A 26,867-nucleotide genomic window follows, 5' to 3' on the forward strand; every position below is an offset into this window, starting at 1 on the left:
CAATTCATCGTTTTGATTAGTTGACAGAGCACATAGGAATCCATGGAAATAAAGTCAAGATAACAGCCGAGGACACCTGCAGATGTCACAGTACTACTCCTATGCAAGCTGTCAAGACACTGTTCTTTACACGTAATTTCCCAGTCTGGCAAGATCTTCCCAATCTAGTGTACAAATATCTCTACTCTGTTTCAATGGAGGGGAATTTATATCTTGGCATTAGGTTGAAGGTTCAAGTCCACTGCAGAGTGCCTGGTCACATGATTGTGATGAGCCTGCCACACACCTGCTGCAGTACAGTATTTTAGAAATTTCAGTAGCAACATATGAGTTCATCAACTACTTTGTTGTATTTTGATTAGTAACTACATTCCATTCATGTGTGTATAACTGGGCATATAAGTTCGACTGATTTTGTAATTTGCTATCCACCTGCTCTTTCTTTAAATAAATCTGATGACTTGCTAAGAAGTTAAAAGTGATTAGACAGCATCTGTGTGACCTCAGTGAAAAATGAAATGCAATTTTGTTTCAGGCGTGTGTAAATTATTTTTCCTGTTGAAATTGAATAAGTGGATACTGCTTTCACCTTAATTTGAGACTATAAGAGTCTAAGGAAAATGGCTAGTTGGGAACAATGGAAATAAGGTTAAGATAAATGGTAACATGTAAAGTCCAATCAACAAAATAACTTAATCTCATGATCTTTCTATTTCTTTCTTCTTATGTTCATAACAAAATGTTTAAACTATTATCTAAAATGACATCACAGATTTTTATGTGGCAATTAATGGCAATGAAATTTAAGTTCTACTTGCCCAACGGCTGGAACACACTACAAGTGGCCACAATAATTTATCTCTTTATTTTGTTTATTGAAACATCATAGAATGAATTAACTTCTGTCCTCAACAGCATTACACAATACCACATTAGACAAGCCCGATCTTCAGTCTGTTGCCAAAAACAGCCATCTCCATAAACAGTTTAAAAAAATATTTCTTTTATTTGTGCATAAACATCAACCACATAATTTGCTCTGATATTTCAATTCCATTGTTTTGTTTAATATTCCATTAAAAATACTTTTAAGAGCAAGTCAAACACATCTAACACGTTCAACTTTCAAAACAGAAGACATTCATTCAAATCACTTTGTGGTTATTACTGAATGTAAATTAATCAACACTCATCTTTTGACAAACATTTTGAATGTTCATATCATAGAATTAAAATTCTCCACATATCATTTTGGTACAATGTCTGTTGGATACCACAATCTCCTCCTAGCCTTTTTTAAACATTTAAATGGTTTACAACAACAATTTAGTGTTGAGAAGGCAACAACTTTTCAAAACTGAATGTTTTCTTAAAACTTTGGAATTATCAACAACAGACTCATTTGCAACTTCCCATAAAAATGCAGCATTATCAAACTTTTTCAGTCTGCTATTAGTGAGGTATGAAATCTCACAACACTGCTGAAAAATTATTGGTGGCTGACATTTTCATAGCATTCTGGCATGGTAATGTGTGCGACGTCTTTAAATGCTATGCAATGCAATTGCAAATACCTTCAATTTCCTAAATGCGTATCCACTGGTTAGCATCTAATTCAGAATGTGCTAGCCAATTTTGTAACACATTTTACTAACAAGGAAGCAATGAATTTAAATTTCAGACACATTAAAATTGTGCTGGACTAGGAACAATCCTTTTTTGTTGTCAACACTTTTACGAACTAAGCTAACAAGGCTTGAATTGCCATCTACCCTCAACTTCTTCTCTGCCAGTGCCTCTTTCCTATGTTTTCAATATCACAGAAGCTCTGCTCTGCCCTGAACCTGTGAGAATGGGTTGCAAGTAATGTCTGGATACACCAGTGTGAACATGTCCACAAAAGTGGCTGTGCAGTTACCTGCGCACTACAGTCAATGTCAAATGGAAATGGTATTATGCAGCTAGGAACTGATGATGATAAATTCAACATTCAGTCTTGTGTTGAACAATCAGGTAAATAGCTATCTGGATAAAGCTTTTTGATTCATTTATACTATGGTAATATAATAGTTGCACAGCATAGAAACTTTGATCCAAATAACCACAAAGAGTTCTGATGTTAAGGGAAAGCAATGTAGACATCACATCATTTACTTCACTGATTCTGGGCTGTTCTAGTTTTCTTTACACACAAAACTGTATGTTACAAAACTATCATGACTGACTGTTACACATAAAAATGAAAGCCCATGAGCTTCATTAAAATGTAACAAACAGGGCATAGTATACTACCTCAAAAATTGTGATAGTATAGTATCAGGTTCTTTATGAAATTGCTTAACTTCAGAGAATTCTTAACTACATCACTAAAGGCTTCCATGCGGTGCCTCACTGCTGATTAAGCATGAATTTAAGTTCACTGCCAAATTACCACAGACTAAAAGTACTAATTTCACAACATAGTCTGAGCTCTGTTTGGTAACCACAGTATGAATTACTTCTAACAGCTGAAAGCCAAATTGACGAGACATATGTTTTCATGAACATAATTCATGGACAAAAAAGCTGAAGGTGAAAGAAATGTAGTGAATGTTCTTGAGAACATTAAGTTTATAGGTATAAATAAATGATTCATACACATAATATAATACAGGCACAATGAGCCTAGTGCTAATTCAATAGAAACTGAATGCAATAGTGAGTATATCAGTAGCCTGATAAACAATTGCAGTATAAACAAATTCTGGAAGACGTTCATGGAAAACACAACATGACACATTACACACATAACACGAAATGAAAGCACCTCAGTAGGAAGAATCATTAACAGAATTCAAGGCTGTGCGGCAAGACTACATGTGCTTAAATCCTGGTGATGATCCATAAGAGAAAAGTTCTGGATAGGTAACTGGGCTTGGCACGAAACTACTGCCTGACAAGAAGTCGTCGTCTTCTTCAAATTCGTCAAGATGCTTGTCTTCATGGGACATTTCGTAACTGTCTTCACTGCTTACAGAACCCTGGTACTCTCGATAAATTGGAGTTATGGCACATCCAGATCTGCAAACATAAGGAAATGAATAAAAAAATATTTAATTGTAATTTAACTGCATAGATAAAAAAATTCTACTCACTGGAAAGTCTCCCCTGACCTGTGGTTCTGGGTGACTTTTCCAAACTGTACCCCTTTTCATAAACCTCTCTAGTCCTTTTCCTTCACACCTCTTCCTTCCCCTTCAAGCCTTCTGCCAGAAGAAGCAGCCACTAGCTCCAAAAGCTTGCGTAAGCATAACCTTTTATTTGTGTGTTCTCCAACCACTGCTTGGTGAGTAGATTTTTTTATCAATCCAATTACTTTACGTTGTCAAAAATTGATTATTTAGTTGTTAAAATATTGATTTGGCTGACTTCAACAGACAGATTTACAAATGGAATAAAATCACATAATAATCATTTAAAAATAAATAAATAAAAAGCTCAAGAAACTGGAATAAATAGTCAGTCTTTTTTGAAAGCACACATTTTCAAGACAACACATACTAACACACAAAATACACTTCCACATTTTTGATGCATGTTCCAGAGATCCCATGATAGAAAAACCTTCAAGGATCTGGAATGGGATAATATATTGTAATATGCACACAGTATTAATGAGAAACCATTATTACACTGCCTAATACTACTTGTGCTTATGCCAGTTAAAGTTAATCTAGCAAATTTGAAGGAAAGCTGCTGGTGCCTAAATTATATTGAACTGCTGCTGTTTATTTTCAGCAAGCAGCTTAACACTTATGCGAATAAACTGGTATTTATTTAAGCAAATACCTATGTTTGTGACAGCAAATATCTATTTACAATACAAACTAATTTTCATGCAGCTTTACAATGAACATTGCTACTTGCAATGCTGCTAAGAGGAATATCCAATTGTTGAATCTTGGTAATCAGATAATGTGTACACTGAATGACTAATGAGGTATTTTACATTAATTTTCTTTTGTGAGGGTAGGGATTTTCTATTTTTTGCTTTCTGTTATGTGGGAGCTTGTTGAACACTTTTACACAAGAGTGCATATCTCATCTCTGAACCTAGACAAGCAGACAATGGGTACATGAAATTATTTTTGTCTAGTATTCTGACTGTACAAATCACAGTTATTCTGAAACAGATTTTCAATATCAGTAACAAAGATCATTAAAAACTGAATCTATTTGGAAGCAACTATAAGGATTCCATGAGTGAGGGCAGTGCAAAATGTACAATTATCTACTGTATAAAATATTCTTATGCTTACCATAACTGTTTCACTGCATTTTAAAATTCCTTGTAAGGAATTTGACAGTGGCAAAGCTGGTGCCCTCAACTAATACTATCTCACAGGAAATAACATTAAATCCTCCAAGGCAAGTGACTGTCCAGTTATGCATGCATAACATTGTTAGAACAATATGCTTTATATAATGTAAGGTATTTCCTAGTGATTGCTTATAAACTGTCAACACTACTAGCCTATTTGTGTTTTCTGATACACCATTACAGCATAGCATTAAAAGTGTTGTTCAACACAATATTCATTAATCTTAAGGCCCATGTACTCAAGTCCCAAAAGTACATTTCTGGAAAACACAAATATAACGGTACTGAAATCAAAAAAGATCTGATGAAATCATTAATAAACTTTGACTTCTTATGATGTACCCAAATAGAGAATTGAAGAATAGAGATGTAAGCAATGGGTCATTGTTGTCACAATGCTTGATGTTATTCAACACTTAGTCTACTGTCCTGTGGATTACTATGGATCACTCCTTTTTGTCTCCTGCAAAATTTTATATTAGATTAGTTTTTCGTTCCATAGATCTGTGCTGACGAGATCCTTGTGGATGTGGAACATGTCTTTTTTTAAAAAAGCTGAAATAACAATACTAATAGTATGAGTATATACAATACATCATTTGTTTCTATTAAAAAAAATCGCCAGTGGAGTAGGAGTTGGCCACTAGTAAGTCTTTCAGGCTACTTTTAAACTGATCTTTGTTTGTAACTAAATTTTTTATGTTTGCTGGAAGTTATTTAAGATGAGTGTTCCTGAGTAGTGGACTCCTTTTTGACCAAAAATAAGTGCTTTTAAGTCCTTGTGCAGATAATTTTTGTTCCTGGTATTGTATGTATGAACTGAGCTGTTTGTTGGAAAAAGAGATATATTATTTAGGACAAATTTCATTAATGAGTAAATATACTGAGAGGCAGTAGTTAGTATACCCAGTTCTTTGAAGAGGTTTCTACAGGATATCCATGAATTTACTCCACAAATAATACATATTACACACTTTTGGACTCTGAAAACTTTTGTTTGACTGGAAGAGTTAGCCCAAAATATTATACCATTTGACATTATGTAATGAAAGTAGGCAAAGTATGCAAGCTTTTTCATTTTAATGTCATCTATGTCTGCTAAACACTCGAATCGCAAATACAGATTTGTTAAGGTGTTTCTGCAGTTCTTTGGTGTGCTCCTCCCACTTTAATTTATTATCAAGTTGTAATCCCAGGAATTTAAGACTGTCAACCTTTTCTACCTGCTCTTCTTCATACTTTATGCATATGCTGGGTGGAAACCTCTTACACATTCTGAATTAAATATGGAGAGTCTTTTCGAAGACTAATGAGTACGCTTTAAACCATTTATTAATATCCATGAAAATATCATTAGCAGATCTTTCTAGAACTACACTCGACATACTATTTATTGCAATACTTGTGTCATATGCAAACAAAACAAACTCTGCTTCTGGCAGTGAAACTGATGAGAGATCATTTATGTACACAAGAAAAAGCAATGGCCCTAAGATGGATCCTTGTGGGACACCACATCTCATTTCTTCCCATTTTGATGACTTAATTCACTAGTCACTTGCACTGACACCCTTTGTTTACTGTTAGTGAGGTATAACCTGAACCATTTTGCAGCACTGCTCGTGACACCATAGAATTCTAATTTAATTAAAAGGATGTTGTGGTTCATACAATCAAATGCCTTTGACAGACCACAGAAAATACCTGCTGATTGTAATTTGTTATTTAATGAATTAAGTACATTTTCACTTTAGGTATAAATAGCCTTCTCAATATCAGAAATCCAAACTGTGTTCTTGATAATATTTTATTTGTGAATCTCAAATCTCTGTAACAATTTGATAGATGCACTAGGTGAAAGAAATGTAAATGTGAAACATTATAGTTACCTGTAAAGTATGTAAGGATCAAATGGGAAGAACGTGTTCAGAAGAACTAACTCTGACTTGTCTTTCACAATATGTCCATCTTGTTGAGCAACTGGCATGGTATTCCTCGTATTATGTTCTATTATGGTGTAGCAGTATGCAAGCTGATATGCTCTGGTAACTGCTGCGAAGTTCTGCACTACAGCTGGAAGACACACCTTCAATGGATTTAGCCGACATGTTACTATCTTCGTCAAGTTCAGACTCTGCAGGAACACCAAATCTGAAATAAAGCAAATTTTACAATAAGCTAATAAACATGACAATAGAAACAATATTTTTCACGTTTCCACTGTGAAGGAAAAGACATTCACAACTTTTCTGTCCCTTTTTCTGGTAGCATACTTAAATATTGCTATAATTTTCATTAAAAGCAACTAGCAAGCAACTTGGACTATGATGTAAGTAATATAGCAGAATGCAGTGAATAGAAAATAATGTTACTTAAACAACAGACAAATTTTATTTGTCCCACTTCGTGTGCATAGAAAGGCTCAGTCACAAATTAGGTATGAAAGTGCCTTGAACACACAAGGACAAGCAATGAGACAACATCCGTAAACCACTCAAATTATGCTTGGCACACCACAATTTTAACACTCTTTTGAAATGAGTTGCGAGATGTGTCACTATGATGGTGTTGGACACCACTGTCGCTACGTATTAAGCATAGATAGTCTGCTTTATTTGAATGTATTGTTTAACTGAAGAATTAACCTGATCCTAAACAGAACAAACTAATCTATTCCCAGAACCTCTATATATAGCAGCAAACTATTCTGAAATTCACAAGTTACTACTTATCTCCATACATATATCTGTAGTGTTCCCCTAATTATGACATCATTGATACACACACACACACACACACACACACACACACACACACACACACACACTCACACACACACACACACATCTTGCTTTATCTTTAAATGATATATGGATAACTTTTAGCTCATATTTTTCTGTTTCCTCCTAAATTTTCTTTATCTGTTTTGTATTTGAGAGAAAAAGGCTATTTTAAAAATATGCAGCACATACTAAATAACCCAAATGTAATGTATAATTTCAAGTTACATAATGACATTGTAAACACTAAATCTTTTCACTTTCAGACACTTCAAGGGTGTAGAAATTGTTAAGAATTTGTTAATCGTGCATTGTGTGTTCACTCGTTTCCAGTCCAATATCCGAACAGTACCTAGTAACAGTTAGGTGTACACCCTTTTAAAAAATCATAGTTGTATTTTGTGTATAGCATGAAGCAATATTTTTAAGTTGATATTTCTTTAGCATTAAAGGGCACTATGTTATAGTGGTAAAAACGTATGCACATACAGTACAAAACTGCCATACAAAAACAACAAAAGAGAGAAAGAAAAGACTATTAATGAAGGCTTGATGCAAGAGCAAAGCACTTGTACAAGAGCTGTGCCTGAAGCTTGAAATGTCAAACTGCTCTTGTTTATGTAAGTTCCATGCTGAAAGGATCTTTGATTCAGTTGTGCTGTAGAACTTTTTCTGGGAAGTGCTTTAGAAAGTAGAAAGTAATCACTGACGTCAGTTAAATGATATAGGAACACATACTCTAGTTCTTCATGGAACTGAAAGTCACTGCCTTCTAAACCCATGTGGAAAGCAAGGACAACATCTGTATTTATCATCCAGTCTTTTCTTCCACAATAATAGTTTCCTTCTGAAAACTGAAATTTCATCTAATAGTTGCAGAATATTGGTCTCATTACCTTGAAGAGATACACTCAATGAACAGAGTTTTTCAAAGATATGCTAGCTTCGAAACAGAATTACTGTCCATGAATGTCTTGAGCACGAATGTTACTTTTGAACAAGGTAAGAGTAAACTACATCAATGAGTTCACGCACACTTCAAGACATTCCCACATGAAAGACAGCGACGATTAGTGTAATAAAATAAGAGCCCCGAATCAATGCATCCCAACTTAAGTGGCCTATTTTTAATGAAGTTTACCATTTAGATCACTGAAGCACATCATGAAGTGCAGGGCTCAAGCTTTCTGATGCTAGTGCATGCAGCAAATAAAACATTATATCCAAACAGTATGAGGAGCCTCTTTACAAATCAGAGCTTGCAATGCAGCAGAAAAATCAGCCATGCTATGCCCTCTGTCTGTACACACACCTACACAGTTTTCCCAATTAACATTTTCTTCTACAAAAAGGAATAGTATTTCAAATAGGTCTGCTGCTTTTGTTCCAAATGTTGTTTCTACAGAAAAGATTATGAAATTTCTTGCCTTGTAAAAAGGTGCATGTAACAAACTAGATATGCATTAATGTGGTTGCCAGTAGCTTCATGAAACTGAATGGCAATGTCACCTTCGAGTCACCTGGGACCTGACTCACCTATCAAAAGATACCATGTTCGAGCAGCTGTGTGGTTTCTCGATCTTTGCAGAATGGTAGGCAATTTTGTAAAATGAAAGAAGAGCTTGCTTAGCAGAAGCTTCCGCCCCCCCCCTCATGGTTGCTTGTAACTTGTGGGAAAAGTATTATCATGGTTTGTTAACCAAACTACTGTAATTTGCACCCAAATGTTGTTTCATTTTACTAGGAAACATTCTTTCAGTAGGTAGAACTTAAACAAATGACACTGTGATTGTTTATTACCAGTAGTAGTACACACAGAACCAAAATTGAAGTAACTATCACAGTATTACCTATGTTTTTCAGTTATTCATGTTTTTTGAACTACATGACTCATCTGAAATGTTCTGGTGTAAGGTCAGGCGTCGGCATGCTGGTTGGGAACATCAGAGCAGAGAGGACTGTGGAGATGATGTCAGCCAATTGCAAGCAGACTAATCCCTCTCTAGGATGACAACCTGACAGCAGCGCCCTCAACAAGAAGAGGACATAAGTGCTATGCAGCCTGGCCGTGGCCCAGTTGAACACAAGCCAGTTCGCCGATTTCAAAAAGCAGCATCAAGAATAGGCACCTGTATAGCAGTGACCTAGGAACTGCAGTGACTTAGGAACTATATTACTTCTTTTGTATTAGGAATTGTATATACTGAAGACATTGCTTTTGTTGTCGCCCTTTGCTTGCGACATTTCATTGTAAATTTATCAAAGTTAAGTATTGCCATTTATTTTCTGTAAATAAAACACATTAATACGATTTGTTTGAACTGTTGTCTAGTGATCCAAAAAAGCAAGTTTTTTAGGCACCCCATATTTGAGGAGTAGGCAGGATAAAACATGAAATATAATGTATTGTACTTACATTTGAAAATTTGTGGATGCCAACAGAGAAACACAAATCACAAAAGCAAATAACAACAGAAAATGATCTGCATTTGCCAAAACTAACCTTCAAATTGATTGATACTGTATAAAAGCAAATTCAAACATTCCAAAAGGTGTGCAAACTGTGACATTTGAAATCCTGTGGAGCAACTGGTATATGCTGGAATATGTAGCTGAGTTCGATTGTTGAAGATATTGTATTATGAGGGTGGTTTGAAAGGTTTTCGGAATCACCACGAGAGGTCAGCACTAGCACAACAAGTTATTCATGTGATGTTCATTGGACTGTTGCCTGTAAACATGTGCCACGTCACTACCCTTGGAAGAGAGCTGTGGCAGGCGTGGCTCTGTTGTTCCCAAGCAGAGATTTGCGAAGATGGAAAAAAAAAAATTGAGATTTGTGCAGTGATGAAGTACTTCATAAAGAAAGGTATGAAACCAAAGGATATTCATGCCGATTTCCAGAGTACACTCATGGACTCTGCTCCTTCATATTCAACTGTTGCCAAGAGGACAAATGAATTTAAATTTGGTCGGGAGAGCTTAGCTGACAATCCGCGCAGTGATCGGCAAAGATATGTCACTACTCCAGAAATCATTGCAAAAGTGCACAAAATGGTCATAGAGGATCGTCAATTGAAAGTGTGTGAAATTGCTCAGACTTGCCATATGTTCTCTAAGGGTCTATTCCATTTTAACTGAAGAATTAGAAATGAAATAATTATCCGCAAGATGGGTGCCGTGAGTCTTGACGCTGGATGAAAAAACACATGAGAGTGGACATATAGGAAATTATTTGGCCCATTTTAGGAGAAACGAACAAGATTTTTTGTGCCAGTTTGTGACCACAGATGACACTTAGGTGCACTATTATACCCAAGAGACAAAACAACAGTCAAAGCAGTGGAAACGTGCTAATTCTCTGCCACCAAAGAAAGCAAAGACAATTACTTTGACACGAAAGGTCATGGCATCAGTGTTCTGGGATGCAAAGGAGATTCTGTTTCTAGATTATCTCCCCACTGGACAAACAATTACTGAAGAATACTATGCTAACCTTCTGGACAAATTACAACACAAGATACATAAAAAAGGCCAGGTTTAGCAAGGTAGAAAGACATCTTCTATCAAGACAATGTGCGCCCACACACGTGCCATCACCAAGGCAAAATTACACAAACTAAGGTATGAATTGTTACCACACCTGCATTAGTCACCTGATATGGCTCCGCCAGACTTCCATCTCTTTCCGAAACTACAAATTTTTCTTGGAGGACAAAGATTCACTTCAAACAAAGAATTGATAGCCGGAGTTGACAACTATTTTGCAGGCCTGGAGGGAACTCATTTTCGAGATGGGATCAAGTGCTGGAACATCGTTGGACAAAGTGCATTAATGTACAAGGGGACTATATTGAAAAATAATAAAAAATTTCGGTGATGTAAGTACTTTTTTTTCTATTCCATTTGGTTAACTTTTCAAACCACTCTCATATCAGGAATCGTCATGGCATGTCTTCAATATACGGGATATGAAATCAGCCTTCTCCAAGCATTGCATTGCCTGTAAATGCCATCAGGGTGCCAACTGTTACACTTCTTTGGGATAATGTACATTAATGAAGACCACCTGCTGTTTGAGGTGTCAACAAAATTCCTTTCCGCTGATGACCTCGATATTGAGCACCAATAAGACCCCCCCCCCCAAGAAAAATTCCTTTCTCTGGCTTTCCACGTGCCACTCTGTATGGTCTCAAATGAATGGAAGGCCCAGGCTTTCCTTATCCTGTCAGAGGCAGAGCCCCCTGTGGAAGCAGTCTTATCTTATACTAGTTCATCTAATTTCTGCACAGCATGCTGGCTGGTCATGACCAATCAGCTGTCCTCCCTTAATGAATGGCCATTGCCAAACTTGACAAAAAGCAGAATTCACCAGCATCTACATCTACATCTACATCCATACTCCGCAAGCCACCTGACGGTGTGTGGCGGAGGGTACCCTGAGAACCTCTATCGGTTCTCACTTCTATTCCAGTCTCGTATTGTTCGTGGAAAGAAGGATTGTCGTATGCTTCTGTGTGGACTCTAATCTCTCTGATTTTATCCTCGTGGTCTCTTCGCGAGATATACGTAGGAGGGAGCAATATACTGCCTGACTCCTCGGTGAAGGTATGTTCTCGAAACTTCAACAAAAGCCCGTACCGAGCTACTGAGTGTCTCTCCTGCAGAGTCTTCCACTGGAGTTTATCTATCATCTCCGTAACGCTTTCGTGATTACTAAATGATCCTGTAACAAAGGGCGCTGCTCTCCGTTGGATCTTCTCTATCTCTTCTATCAACCCTATCTGGTACGGATCCCACACTGCTGAGCAGTATTCAAGCAGTGGGCGAACAAGCGTACTGTAACCTACTTCCTTTGTTGTCGGATTGCATTTCCTTAGGATTCTTCCAATGAATCTCAGTCTGGCATCTGCTTTACCGACGATCAACTTTATATGATCATTCCATTTTAAATAACTCCTAATGCGTACTCCCAGATAATTTATGGAGTAGATAGCAGATAGTAGATAGCATGGGGTAGAACACAACATATTATATTTCAATGGTTGCTTCAAAACTCATGTCATCTGGATCCTTCTCCATATCATTATCTTCTCTGAATTATGTAGATCGGAGCTGTCCTTGCAACACATCTCTTAATCCCATAATCTTCCTAGGGATCAATCTCTGCTAGCCCTGTCCTTAACCTCACCCATCCTGCACCCATATTCTTCTCACACATATTCCCTGTGATGAATCACTTTCTAACTGGTCCCACACACTCCCACTCACAGTCTACTGCTCCACGTTCCTGTGCACTGTAGACAACTCCCTAGTCTGAAGCCAGAAGTAGTTCACAGAGCCACATTATTATTCCATGCACAAATGCCTCTACCTCCCCATTCAGGCATCTGCCACTTTTCTACAACTGTCCCTCCCAATTCCTGCCTCATCCCACCCTTCAACTACAGCACATGACATCCCCTCACCCAGTCAATCTGCAGTACTGGCACAACATATTCAGCCACGGCAACTAGGGCTGTGTGTGTGTGTGTGTGTGTGTGTGTGTGTGTGTGTGTGTGTGTGTGTGTGTCAGATTCATCCCAAAACTAGAAAAGTTCATATTCTTATTTTAGTGCCTATCAAAATTTCAGCAGCTCGTTTGTTAAGATGATTGATCTATGTTATTATCAGAGATGATACAAAGAAAGCAAATAAAATTCATTGAGAACACTAAATATTGATGGTATCTTACAAAATTCAATTGGTTGGGTAGCAAGCACAGATACTTTGCTGAAAGTACTCATAAATGCATAATAAAATATGTTTATAATAGAGGGAAGCATTCCATGTGGGAAAAATATATCTAAAAACAAAGATTCTGTAACTTACCAAACGAAAGTGTTGGTACGTTGGTAGAAACAATAACAAACACAAACACAAATTTCAAGCTTTCGCAACCCATTGTTGCTTCATAAGGAAAGAGGGAAGAAGAGGGAAAGACAAAATGATGTGGGTTTTAAGGGAGAGGGTAAGGAGTCATTCCAATCCTGGGAGCAGAAAGACTTCCCTTAGGGGGGAAAAAGGACAGGTGTACACACACACACACACACACACACACACACACACACACACACACACACACACACACACATCCGCACATATACAGACACAAGCAGACATTTGTAAAGGCAGAGTTCGGGCAGAGATGTCAGTCGAGGCGGAAGTACAGAGGTAAAGAAGTTGTTGAAAGACAGGTGATGTATGAGTGGCGGCAACTTGAAATTAGCGGAGGTTGACACATATGTCTGCTTTTGTGTGTGTGTGTGTGTGTGTGTGTGTGTGTGTGTGTGTACCTGCCCCTTCTTCCCCCCAAGTTAAGTCTTTCAACTCCCGGGATTGGAATGACTCCTTACCCTCTCCCTTAAAACCCACATCCTTTCGTCTTTCCCTCTCCTTCCCTCTTTCCTGATGAAGCAAGTGTGGGTTGCGAAAACTTGAACTGTGTGTGTGTGTGTGTGTGTGTGTGTTTGTTTCTATCAATGTACCAACACTTTTGTTTGGTAAGTTACAGAATCTTTGTTTTTAGATATAATAAAATATGTTTATATACATACTTGATTTTGTGTTTACTAGGTCCTTATGCCTGAAGGCAATGATGTAGAAAAATGCTTGGCAAATTGCATAAAATACAGTGTGCACACGCACATCAGAATTCACACTTTCCAGGCCATCTTGACTGGATATGTAATTATGTATCCATACAGCCATATCAGAGATTCTATTCTTCAGAACTCTGCAAGAAAAGCAATGAAAACACATTAAAAAACACAGAAAATAATGGATGGTAAATCATATGAAGAACATTACAAAACGGTTTCCAAAATATGTTTGAGTCATCAGTCTTCTGATTGATTTGCTGCAACCCACCACGAGTTCTTTTCTTGTGTGAATCTCTTTATCTTAGTAGCACTGTAACTCTTTGTCCTCTATTTGTTGACTGCATTCCAATCTCTGTCTTCCCCTACAGTTTTTACCATCTACATGTCCCTCTAACACCATTAAAGTTATCCCTTACATGTTCACACGTGTCCTATCATTCTGCCCCTTCTTTTTGTCTGTGTTCTCTCTATATTATTTTATTTGCCAATTCTGCAAAAAACTTCCTCACATTCCTCATTTTACCAGTCCACTTTATTTTTAACATCCTTCCATCCCACACCTCACATACTTCGATTCTCTTATTTTTTTCAGTTTTTCCATTGTCCATGATTCACGGCCATACAATGCTGTTCTCCAAACATACATTCTCAAAAATTTCTTCCTCAGATTAAGTCAAAAGTTTGATATTAACAGACTATTCTTGAACCAATACCATCTTTGGCTGTGTCAATCTGCATTTTATGTTGTACTTGCTTCATATGCCATGTACTATTTTGCTTGCTAGGTAGCAGAATTCTTCAGCTGATTTGCTTCCTGGTCACTATTTTTGATGTTATGTTGACATCACTACTCTTATTCTGCTATTCCTTATTACTTTCATCTTTCTTTGATTTACTCTTAAACCACATTTGGTACTCAATAGGTTGTTCATTCTATTCAACACTACCAGTACCTAGTCTTCACTTTCTCTGAGGATATCAATGTCATCAGCCAATCTGATCAGTTTCCTTTCATCCTAAATTTTTATCCCACTCAAATCTTCCTTTTGTTGCTTCTTCAGTGTACAGATTGAACAGCAGGGGCAAAATACTACATCCCTGTTTATGGCCTTTTTAATCTGAGCACTTTGTTCTCTATCTTCCGTTCTTATAATTCCCTCTTGGTTCTTGAACATATTGTATATTATCAGTCTTTCCCTACAGTTTATTTCCAGTTTACTCAGAGTTTCAAACATGTTGCTCCATTTCACACCGTCAAACACTTTTTCCAGGTCAACAAATCCTATTAACTTGTCTTGAGTTTTCTTAAGTCTTGTTTCCAAGATCAATCACAATGTCCAAATTGCTTCCTGGTGCCCTGGCTCTCCAAAACTATACTGATAGTCGGCTAACAGATCTTCAATTTTCTTTTCCATTCCTCTATATATAATTGTTAGTAATATGGATGTAAGAGCTATTAATCTGACTGTATGATAGTCCTTGCACTTGCCCGCCCTTGCTATCTTTGGGATTGGGGGGGGGGGGGGGGGGGGGGGATGGTGCTCCTCCCCTCCCTCCTCCCGAAAGTCTGATTATGTGTCTCCAGACTCTTTGATCCCACACTCAACTTGAATGGCTGCACGGCTGCCATTCCCCCAATGATTTCAGAAATTCTCAAGGAATGTTATCTATCCATCCTGTTTTGTTTGATCACAAGTCTTACAAAGTTCTATTAAAAGTCTGACCAATACTGGATCCCCTGTATCTTCCATATCAATTCCAATTTTTCTTCCTACAATGTGATCAGACAATTCCTCCCCTTCAGAGAGGCTTTCGAAAAACTCTTCTCTATCCACTTGCACTCAACACTGACGACCTTACTGTTAATTCCACTGAAAACTGACCATCTCTTTTTCATTTTCTACAACACTTATTTATATAACGAAGAAAGTATTATTATTTTCTTACTTCTGAATGCAAAGTTTCATTGGCTATATCAGGGACAACAATTTCACATCCTGAATAGTACCTACGATAGACCAGCAGCAACTATGATGACTTCACAATCTGTCTATACAGGTTGATAGCTCTAAAGAAATGACATGTAGTCAATCAGGATTAACTCAACTGACACATTAGCAATATTACAACAAATACGATGGATACATCTTTTATTCCTCGTTGACTTGGCCACTGACATAATAAACATAGCAATTTGCTTCATTAAGTAGCTCTCTTATTACGAGTATACAAAGACAATGCAGAAGGAGAAATATAAGCAGATTTACCGAAGTCCTTATTAGCAAGTTCTGCCATATGGTAGGTACGATAGGCGATAATGTCTATCAACAAAATGGTGGTTGAAATCTATACTAGAGTTGACACACACCTACACCTACCATTTGACCATGGTGTCAGACAACATAAATTTGAAAACTAATGAAATTTCTTGTGTTGTTATATATGTCTAAGCACCACATATGATGGTAGAAATTAGATTAATGAAACTCACTGAGTAATCTTTATAATACTGTTGTACCACTGAGCCTCCTAATGGCGGATGAAACCTATGCTAGAGTTGACAGGAAAGGTCACTGCACACTGACAAGAAGGAGGGAGCTGGCAAGGCATTCTTTTGCAAGAAACAAGAAGCATGCTGTGGTAAGACAGCAAGAATCACTGCTAGGGCACATACTAGTGTAAGTAAACACACATGCAAGCCTCAATGCCGCAGTCAAGATTGTAACACTGCTGACTCAGTGAAAATACAGAAGCCACACTGTACCAGATAGAACGAACCAACAAATTTCTCATCTACTTCTATGATCTATCAGCGAATATCCACCTGCGTAAAGCAACTGGCAGCCCTGCTGATCAAACTGCAACCTGTAGTATGGTACCTAATTACACCAGACATTTTGACGCTTGCTGCAATTCAGAATGTGGATGGCATTACTCTTATCTATCTTGTGCAGCTGCACTGAAATGCTAATAATTTGCACATCCAAATATCACGTCAATTTACTGTTTGCTACCTCTGACATGATTTCAATTGCCATCAATGTATTTCACAAACTCAGTAAAATACTTTTTAAATATCCCTTTAAGTGGCAAATAACAAACTTTGGTTGAAAAAGCATAAATAAATCATTGCTTCACCTTGCTCATAATACATATCTCATATAACCATCGCAAAAACACTTTTGTCTGAACATATAGGCCCACAAAGGAGTTAACAACTTCAAGATACTCATTGTTTGAATTGAGGTATGACACTAACAGACAACATACAACTTTTAAAAATTATATTACACTTTAAGCCAGCATGAGTGAAAAATGTGAAGTAATATGCTCATATTAAGTCAGCATGAGTGAATAATGTGAAGTAGTATGCTCATATTAGTGATGAAAGAAACTTGTGTCCAAAATCTTAAACTGCGAACTGTACACGTACTGTAAAATTGTGTATTATTCAAAATTTTATGTTAAGTACATGATATATTCTCAAATTTAGACACTTTAAATTCACGAAGTGACTATTTAAACTGTGAAAAATGGATGTAGCACATATGAAGACATCTAAAATATTTTCACATTTTTGGATAGACATTTCCTGCAGAACAGAAATCAAAATATCTTACTCAGATTATTTAAAAATTTGAAAGTGAAAGGCAACATGTTACAGAGCAAGATAAAAGACTGAATGGTAAAATGAAAACTAAAGAAATATGCTGAGACTGTGTTCTAACTATACGAAAAGTAATTTAAGTATTGTGAGCAAATGTGAGGTAGAGGAAAAGGGTATGAAAATGAGGTACAAGAAACAACAGAAAATTCTGGAACTGATGTTCTGGCAAAGAACATACCAGCAATCTGTGAGCAGCAAACTTTATGTACATTTTGTATCACCTGATTTAATTATTTCTGTTCCCTTTTAATCATAAACAGCAGTCTCTAAGCATCACCAGTTCTTGTAAATATTACTTTCTATGCTCCCTAAAATTGACTTTTATACTACAACCAAAGTGTGTCCTTACTTAACTACTTTAATTCTACTCAGGATTTGTTTTCAGTTCACTACTTCTTATGAGTTATTAACGTTCTGCACTCGCACCCCATGCAAGAGGTGACTCATGTTTTCAGACAGGCTTGAGGCAGTTCGCCACAACTTACTTTTCGGTGCCAACCTCTTCATCTCATTCTTTGTGACTTATGAGTCAAAATATTTTAAATAGCATTTAAATTTTACAGCAGGGAAATAGTAACACAAACTGTACTTGCTTAACAACATGACCTAACGGATAATGTAATAGTAAACACAAAAGTAGTAAATGAACTTAACACAGAAGGAGTAAATGAACTTACGACACAGGGATGTACGTAGCTCGTGCCAGTAGGCTGGATATATACAGGACAGCTGTCTGACGAATCACTGGCGCAACATTTGGAGAACAAACTTTTTGCCACAGGTAATTAAGAAAAGACTCGGCTAATGCTTGTTTGAAACTGCAGAGATAGAACATGAGAAACTGTATATGATGACACGCGTAAGTTGGAAGTATCATTTTGTCAAATACTGTCAACATTTCATGATAAAGTTTTTTTGTTCGTTCCCAGTTCAGGAGTGTTGGGTCTTTTAGTTCATGACATTCAGTGTGCATGTACTGAAATAAACGCTCCATTATAATATCTAATGTATTTGCGATGGGATGTTTCATTCTGTGTGGTGATTGAGGTTTAATTGCCATGTGATCTTCATGGGCTTCACTATCATCCATAGCGAATACGTCTTGGTCATCCATGTCAATTTCGAGTTCATTCTCTTCTTCTAATTCTTCTATAGCTGCTTTTGGTGCATTTACATCCAAAATTGTCAACCTGAAAGAAAAGGAATTCACCCATTACCATAATCTCACCCTAACAGATAAAAACTACTACAAGTATACCTTGGCAAATAAGTTATTATAAATGATTTACGTGTGGCCGTACTTGTTTAGTTATTGTAGAAATGACATTTCTTTATCGTGAGACTAGCTTTGGTCAGAGAGCATTTTCCACCACCTGTTACACATATGTACTGGATACAAGAAAATTTCTGGCGGAAAGTATGTTTGAAAATTTTAGTAAAACACAAGCAATACTTACACATTTTTGTTAACAGTAAGCATTGCATGTATATATGTGTGTACAAAAATATTAACGAGGTAGAAAACAACTCTACTAGAAGATTCAACAACCTTCTTAGTCCTGTAAATAGTAAAAACATGTTCGCTGCGTTCCATGGAATAACTGGTTCTGCCACACAGCCTGGGACGCTGTGCTGAATGTTCCTGGAGGGCTGGGTATGACTATTTTGTCTGCTGTTCTGGGTTTCGCCAGCCCAGATAAAAACTGAACACAATTACTAAAACAACTTTAGTTTTTCACTTTAAAATACCTTCAGAAATAAATCACTACAAAGAGAAACACATTAAGTATGTCAATATTGTTTCACACCTAAGAATTATGTCTTTTCTAGAGTTTTTAGCAGCACATTTGAAGCCTATGATGAAAGCGAACTCTCCCTCTTTTAATTCATCTCAGTAACTTAAGTGTTCTTACATACGTATTCTTCCATAAACCTGCTGTTGTACATATATTCATAACTGTAGTAACTCAAGGAAAAGATGAATCTATTAGTGATATTGCTCTAATACATTCCCAGTCACTGGTAACCAAACCACAGTAATATTTTTTTTGCTCCATGGGGGTGTTGATTCTGTTCACAAATTGTTGGAGGTGCAGTTGAGTAGGCAGGCAGGTCACTAATGAAATACTATTTATCTGATTTTAAGGAAAATTTCACATCTTACAATTCGATGTCTCTGCTTGATAAAGAACTAATTTTTGTCTTGGATACTTTGATACATCCAGCTAAACAACAAACTGAATGAAATTTTTAGATTTTTACAGAAGTAACATATACACTGCATATTGTCATATTATAAAAGTATAAATAAGATTTCCAACGAACACAGCATACTAGCTTCCGACGCACTGAAAGCTAGATGCACTTTTGTCAGCCAATCGTGGCTTCTGTCTAGTGATCTTGCCAGCCAATGACAACAAATATTCAGCACATGTGATGTACTTGGCCAACAGCAACATCACTATAATGGCGCAAACACACAAACAGGAAAGGGGGGGGGAAGATTTTAAAAACAGACAAAATATTTTACGGAACAAAATCTCTTATTCTAAAACAAAAGAAGGGACAAATAATACAATAGTAACTGGAATTATTTCATTTGAGAACAAGGTACAAACGTCCCGCTGCATGTCACTTAAAATATGCTGCCTTCTATTGTCTATTTACAGCATCACTTCGAAAGAAGCAGTAGCAAACATTAGATCTGTTTGTGGTGTGGTTTTGAGAAGACAAGACAATTTGCTGGCAAAAGAAGCAGAAAAGGAGTAAACTGGTACTGCTCTGATTACAATATATCCCTCTGTATGCCAGAGCACTTTGGCTTTTTTATAGAAAAGCCAATTACAGGCAAAATTGCTCAAGAACTCAATTCACACTTTTTTCTAAGTATAATTACTTTTATAAGTATACTTTTTGGCATCATTATATATATATATATATATAATTTGTAATCAATGAGGGAACTAAAACTTGGAACTTCGTCGTTTTTAGTGTGTGTTTCCCATTAAGATATATCAAATGCAAATATGCCAGTAAAAATTTAGATAATGGGATGACTGGCTGGTAGTATGAGTCCAGTATTTTTCTATGTGTCCGGTGCTGATAGTGTTAAGTTCTGAATGAGAGTCAAAACACTTTGTGACTAAAGAAATTCATCACACATTATACAATTCACCTTGCATTAAGGTAAATTTAGTTTGAAAATAATGCTTTTCAAAGCAAGATTTGCAATATTTTCCTATGACGTGATTGAAATGTAAACGGTAGTGGTGTCTTGCTCATTGAAAGCAGTCTGTTGGTACGAAGTATTGCATATTCTTCATGCTAATCCCTACAACATATTCTACTGTCAGCAGATATCTTGGTTGCACTGTGCCTTGTTGTTGTAAATGGCACATTTTCTTTGTAACCAAAGTTTTCTTTTGGTGTTATTCTCTCATTTCTGTCTTATTGTTGCAATATTACTTTGTGCAGCAGGCTAAAATAAAGTTTGTTGTTAGAGTATAACTTCTTACAAGGCAAAATTATAGAAATTTACCTGGGAACTAAAACAATGAAAAATTCCTGCAATTGTAAACAATTTCCGGGTTTTCTCTGACTAAAAAATTCCTGTGTGTTCCCTATATTTTCCAATTGTTATGGGGCATATACACCCTGTATTTAAAGCTGGAAGCAGAGCAATATATATCACCATTCTGATGGTATTAGTTGTTACATCTAAAAGAGAGTTACACGAACTGTCGGCAACACGTGAGTGGACATGCCAATGAAATACATATCATCCAATTTTAAGAAAACTACTTAGCAAAAAACCTGATTCTTTCTCATCTTCACTCAATAAAGAACTGAATTTACTTTTATTGTTTGTCTTAGTTACTGTGCTGCATCCAATGAAGTAAAGTGTTGCATGATACCTTAAGAGCTTTGCAGAGGTAAAAACACATTGAGTAAACTTTGCATACTGTTCGTTTTACACCACAGGTGGTTGGCATGTATTGGGCCCAGTGTTCTAGTCAAACACAATGTGAACCATGTGGTGGTGATATCCATCATATTTCATAAATGGTTCTATATATATATATAATATAATACACTCAACTTTTTATCGATTTTGACACAGGCATAACTATAATTTTTGATGATGGAAAGATGAAATTATTTTAACAGCATTTAATATATCAATAAAGAATACTGTGGTATTGCCCATATTAATATTTGCGATCTTCTATGCGGGATACTCCGCTTTAATCACTAAGTGACTGAATGTTTAGTTATTTCAGTTTTGATAGAGACATTTTGATTATTTAAAACCTGTAGAATGCATTAAGGTATACATAATGTTAGCAGCTTGCCACAGCAGACAAAATGATTTGCTTACCACTATCAGATAACAACAGTGAAACAGAGATAATTACAATGATACACCTAGCCATGGAAACTGCTGTAATCCTTAAATATTCTTATATTTCTACTATCCCTATATATTTCATTAATTAAGAACTATAAGAAAACAAGTGGAGAAGGAACATTAATAAATGGAGAGAAAAAACAGAAACCAAAATTGTGATCTTATGATATACTGGGTGAACATGGGGCAAAATTAACTATTAGTATTTAGTAAAATAGAAGTAAAAATTGGTTTTTGGACTGGAAATACAATTCAGTCTACTAAAGGACATAAATCTGCTCCAGCACCTGGCCACTAATAATTGGGTAGATATGAACAGCACAGTGTAGCAGCTGCAATAAATATTACATTTGACAAACCAGTAGAAAAATATGTATGTGATGTGGCACCAACTACAGCAATCCATTGACAACTGCCAAGTATTTACGTGATAAAAAGCATGTAGTACATAAAATTAGTAGTAGTATTATTATTCTACGTTAAGCAGGCAAAAGTAGACATACGGGTCTGACACAAGGAACAGGAATTTGTTCAAATTACGCTAAAGATAAAAATTTCGTTTTGAATGAACAAGTAACTGACAAACAAAAAATACAGTAAAAATTTACGCAAAACACTGTAACAAATGTAATATTAGTCATGAAGGCAATTCTTTGCCATTTTATATTGTGTATTCTCTGCACAGTTGTCTATAATTGACATTCCATGCATCTGCCTCTGCAGGACTATATGTTACCTATAAATATTACATTTTTGACTTTATCTCTTTTGATAACAATATATAACTCTTGTTGTTAACAAAAATCTGCAAGTTTTGCTTTCATTCTGCTACAATTTTTCAAACAACCTTTTCACCACAAATTTTCGTGTATCAATGACATATGTACAGGTGCTGGAAAATGGTCCGTGACAAAAACTGGACATACAAAGACTACACTGAACAGGAGCTTATGGTGATGTGTCATTTCTACAATTTATGGAAGCTGTGGAACACAGAACTACTTTGTTTAGTTCTTTCAGCTTCAGGTAAAAATAGAAGTTTGGTGAAAAATGACATTTTTTATGTTCACATCAACAATAGATCTGATGTCAGAGTTTTCTGAAATGTTCATTTTTGAGCTGTAAAGTATCGTCAACACAGAAGTCACTTGAGACAGAGCACTAGCTCATTTGTAGCTTTGGACAAAGAAATCAGCCATTCTAAAATTTACATCACGTACAATGAAAGAACAATCAAATGAGAATGGTTTAATGGGGTTTTAAATAAAGGTTCTCCTGAATGCGAATCCAGTGCTTTATCCACTGCCACCATCTCACTTCATCATTACACAAAGTAAATTGGAAGCAATGCTTTCAGCATGGGATTCCATTTAACATAATCTAATGGAAACTTCAATAGTGCTTTGATGTCACAAATGGATATTCATCACTGCACCAGGCTATACACCCAATGGAAAAGTTGTGTCATATGGCACCAGATCACACAAGAAGCTACAAAGGGAATAGCATACTATTTATAAATAAAAGAGCAAATTTTATTTTTATAAGGTCCAGAAATCTGTTAAGATTACTTAATACTGAATAATATGGGATTATTTGAAAAATTGGTGACATGCACTATTAAGACATGTAATGTAAGTATTTTGAACATATATTTGTATCTTCAGCACACACCATAAGGCAAATTGCAGAGTATAGATATTGTCAAAAGTGAGTATGGCAGACAAATTCTAAAAATTTATGATACTGGACTGTCACTTTATCTTCCTGGGAGGCACAAACTGCACAATTCAAATGCTTAATCTATCACAGGAGTAATGATAAAATTATTGATTTTCTTGAAATGATAAAGTACTATACTTCTATTGCAATAACTTTGTGATTGATACTTCTGTGAGTGTAATGGTAGTGGTTGGCTGTTTGCTGGGCCTCCTGTGCCCACTGTGTTGCCTACTGTGCAGGTACAAACGTTAGCTTGCCTGGTGACAGCAGCTCAAACTGATTAGGAGGAGGCCAGGTGAAGCAGGCTGTACGGGGTACTTTGTGTGCGCCCTACTGCTTATCACATGGGCATATGGTATGTTGTTTTTGAGCCTAAAACTTCATTGCACAACAGGTATCTGTCAGTCACAATGCTATTTTAATCTACCTATCATTTAAGCCCTCTTGCTGGGGAAATTTGGTAAAGAATAAAATGCATTGCTGGACATTATCAGAACTATTACAAAGGACGATTTTGAAGAATTCTCAAGTGACCCTGTATGATTGCATCTCTCAATTCTGATTTTTACATTACTGCAGCCATAAAAAATCTGTAGTTTAAATATATTCTTTCTTGAATTGAATAGTATGATTAAATTTCATGGATAATTACTTGTTAAGCAAATTACAACATAATTAGAAACAACAACACCAACCCATCATCTTGCCACTGATTACTATACACAAATCTTAGTGATTATTTTATAAAGACTAATTTTTGAAAGCCTTTTCTGCAGATGCATCTAAGTTTGGACAAAGATATCAGAGGCAACCTACCTGCTGGCAACAAGTAGAAGAAGATCTGTCCGTAGATCCGGTTGATAGTCGAAAACCTTGAGAATATTATAAATGTAGCACTCATGTTCATGAGCACTTCGCTTTAGATATGGAAAGTGATGCCTAATTGTTTTTACTAACAAAGCTGATGACCTGTAAAAAAGAGAAAATTCTAATTTAAAAATGCAAATTACATGTTATGGAGCATAATTTCAAAGCAACTGAACCATACAGAAGATACATTCAGCAGCCGAAACAAACAAGGTGTCTGACTGAAGCTGAACAATTTCTTAGCTTCAGGATCCCCCCACCCAAATACCTTTCTACACCACCATAGGTTGGTATGACAGGAAGCGGCATTAGGACAAACTAAAATTCCATGGCTCAGCTAGAGTTGTCATAATATATTCCTTATATGTGATATTTCATGATCCACTGCTACAGACAGTTGTCTTTCCTTATACTACTGTTTACACTCAGTCCATGATTTCCACCGTTCTAATCTAAAATAGTCTATTTTAGATATAAAAAAATGGCTCTGAGCACTATGGGACTCAACTGCTGTGGTTACTTAAACCTAACTAACCTAAGGACATCACACACATCCATGCCCGAGGCAGGATTCGAACCTGCGACCGTAGCAGTCGCACGGTTCCGGACTGCGCGCATGGAACCGCGAGACCACCGCGGCCGGCTATTTCAGATATAAGCAAGGCTATTTCCTTTTTACATTTCTCAGTGACTAACATAATCAGTTGTCAGAAACATTCTTCAAATTATTTTCAAGTGATCCTCAGATAGGAAGTCTCAACAGTTTCTACTCCCAAATCATACGGAAGGTCTCTTTGGCAAATAGTAAGCTGCATACATAATAACAGGATATTTTCTGTGCAACAAAACTACTCATACACTTGCAAAGAGAAATGGGGCTAGCGTGACAGCCTTCAAATTACAGAAAAATAAAATATACAAAAACTTCAGAAAAGGGGTGTAATTACTCAGTATTCTACCCATAGTTCTATACACAACCAGGGAACAATAAATCACATTGGACTTACATTTACCAAATAAAAACAAACAAAAACTCAAAACAGCATTTTCTATCAGGAAATAAAACTATAATAAACCATCTGAAGAGATGCGAAAAATTACTAAAATAATTCTGTTAAAAAAAGGCAGGCAAATCATTCGTAAATAATATATACTACAAAATAAAAAATTGTGGAGGACTCAGATGAGTGGGTAGAAGATAACTACAACACACTGTCACACATTACAGTACATGGTCACAATGTGGCAAGATCTTTAGTGATTGACAGTAATGTTTTTCATTCTGCTGACTTGAACATTTCACTGATCTTCGGGGGAGGATGATAATGATCCAGTTTTAAGTGGATTTATGGGAAGACATGAAGATGTCCCAAGGAGACTTGCATGTTTACAGGCTGGGAATCAGTTTTCTGGGAAGGCTGGATTTTGTGCAAAGGGCATTGCAGCACTTTCATGGCTGAAGAGGCACCAGTGGGTGTCAGTATGTGCCGCAATGAAAAGTGAACTGTTTCATACTATAAGTTAGCAAACAAAACTGTATATCAGAGAACATTGTACAACAGGGACCAACCAAATGAAGCAGTAAAGTTATTAAGACAATGACCTCATATTCAGGAGGATGGCTTTCTCTGTGCAGCTATAATCATTTTGGTTTTCCTAAGCCATTTAAAGAAGATACTAAGATGGTTCCTACACAAAGGCCACAACTGATCACCTTTCCCATACTCAGATGGATACATAAATAAATAAAAAGATTATACACGTACAATAAATAACTTTATGCAGTAATCCCAAAATAAAACGGTAGCGAGAGTTTTGAGAAGAGCAAAGGTTCTTCAAAGAAAGAGGTATGGCTTATAAACAATTTATTAAATGGAGCTTTAAATGGCTCTTTTTGAGTGGCATTTTTTTCACAATGAACTGCATTCAATACGGAACATTATTCACATACCTTCAGGCTACAGCGCAGACCCTTATTCCATCACTTTTGGTTCACCAGATTCAAAACTAGCCCCAAAACAAGTAGGATACATAACAACCTACAGTTATGATTGGCTTGGCAAAAGGGTGAAAACAGCCCACATACCACCTGCAGGTTTTAATCAAAGCTGAGCAACTTCAGAAGCTCTGAATCACCTTTGTGCCAGTGTTGTCAGCATAAGAGTCAAGAAGTTCTACTGTGATACTTTTTTGAGATTGCTTATGTGGTGAAGAGCAGACTGGACAGCACATGACCAACTGTTCAGAGTGTCCTTTTGCATGCAGAACAATCAACTTCTTGGACAATGACAAGAGCACTAGATGTGAGGAAAGATGGGCACTATGTCATTTAACATTGTGACTCTTCACACTTTCCCGGTTGATATGTTGTTAAATAGTCTTCACAGGTTTGCCGCATGATGATGTACAAATTCGACAATAT

The 26,867-nt window shown here is 36.4% G+C and overlaps 1 protein-coding gene across 2 annotated transcripts in view; it reads right to left on the reverse strand.

Moving 5' to 3' along the window:
* Positions 1 to 692: 692 nt before the first annotated feature.
* The window catches only part of LOC126342643 (RNA polymerase I-specific transcription initiation factor RRN3), a 50,231-nt gene continuing 24,056 nt past the window's right edge, over positions 693 to 26,867 (reverse strand). For both annotated transcript variants that reach the window (XM_050001875.1, XM_050001874.1), the window contains 5 exons: positions 24,395 to 24,547; positions 18,126 to 18,638; positions 13,737 to 13,915; positions 6,250 to 6,511; positions 693 to 3,060 (listed from right to left, as the gene is read on the reverse strand). In XM_050001875.1, the coding sequence (XP_049857832.1) occupies positions 2,853 to 3,060; positions 6,250 to 6,511; positions 13,737 to 13,915; positions 18,126 to 18,638; positions 24,395 to 24,547 (1,315 nt within the window). In that variant the 3' untranslated portion in view covers positions 693 to 2,852. The remainder of the gene's footprint in view (positions 3,061 to 6,249; positions 6,512 to 13,736; positions 13,916 to 18,125; positions 18,639 to 24,394; positions 24,548 to 26,867) is intronic.

Source organism: Schistocerca gregaria, chromosome 1 (assembly GCF_023897955.1).
Source record: "Schistocerca gregaria isolate iqSchGreg1 chromosome 1, iqSchGreg1.2, whole genome shotgun sequence".
Lineage (NCBI taxonomy): Eukaryota > Metazoa > Arthropoda > Insecta > Orthoptera > Acrididae > Schistocerca > Schistocerca gregaria.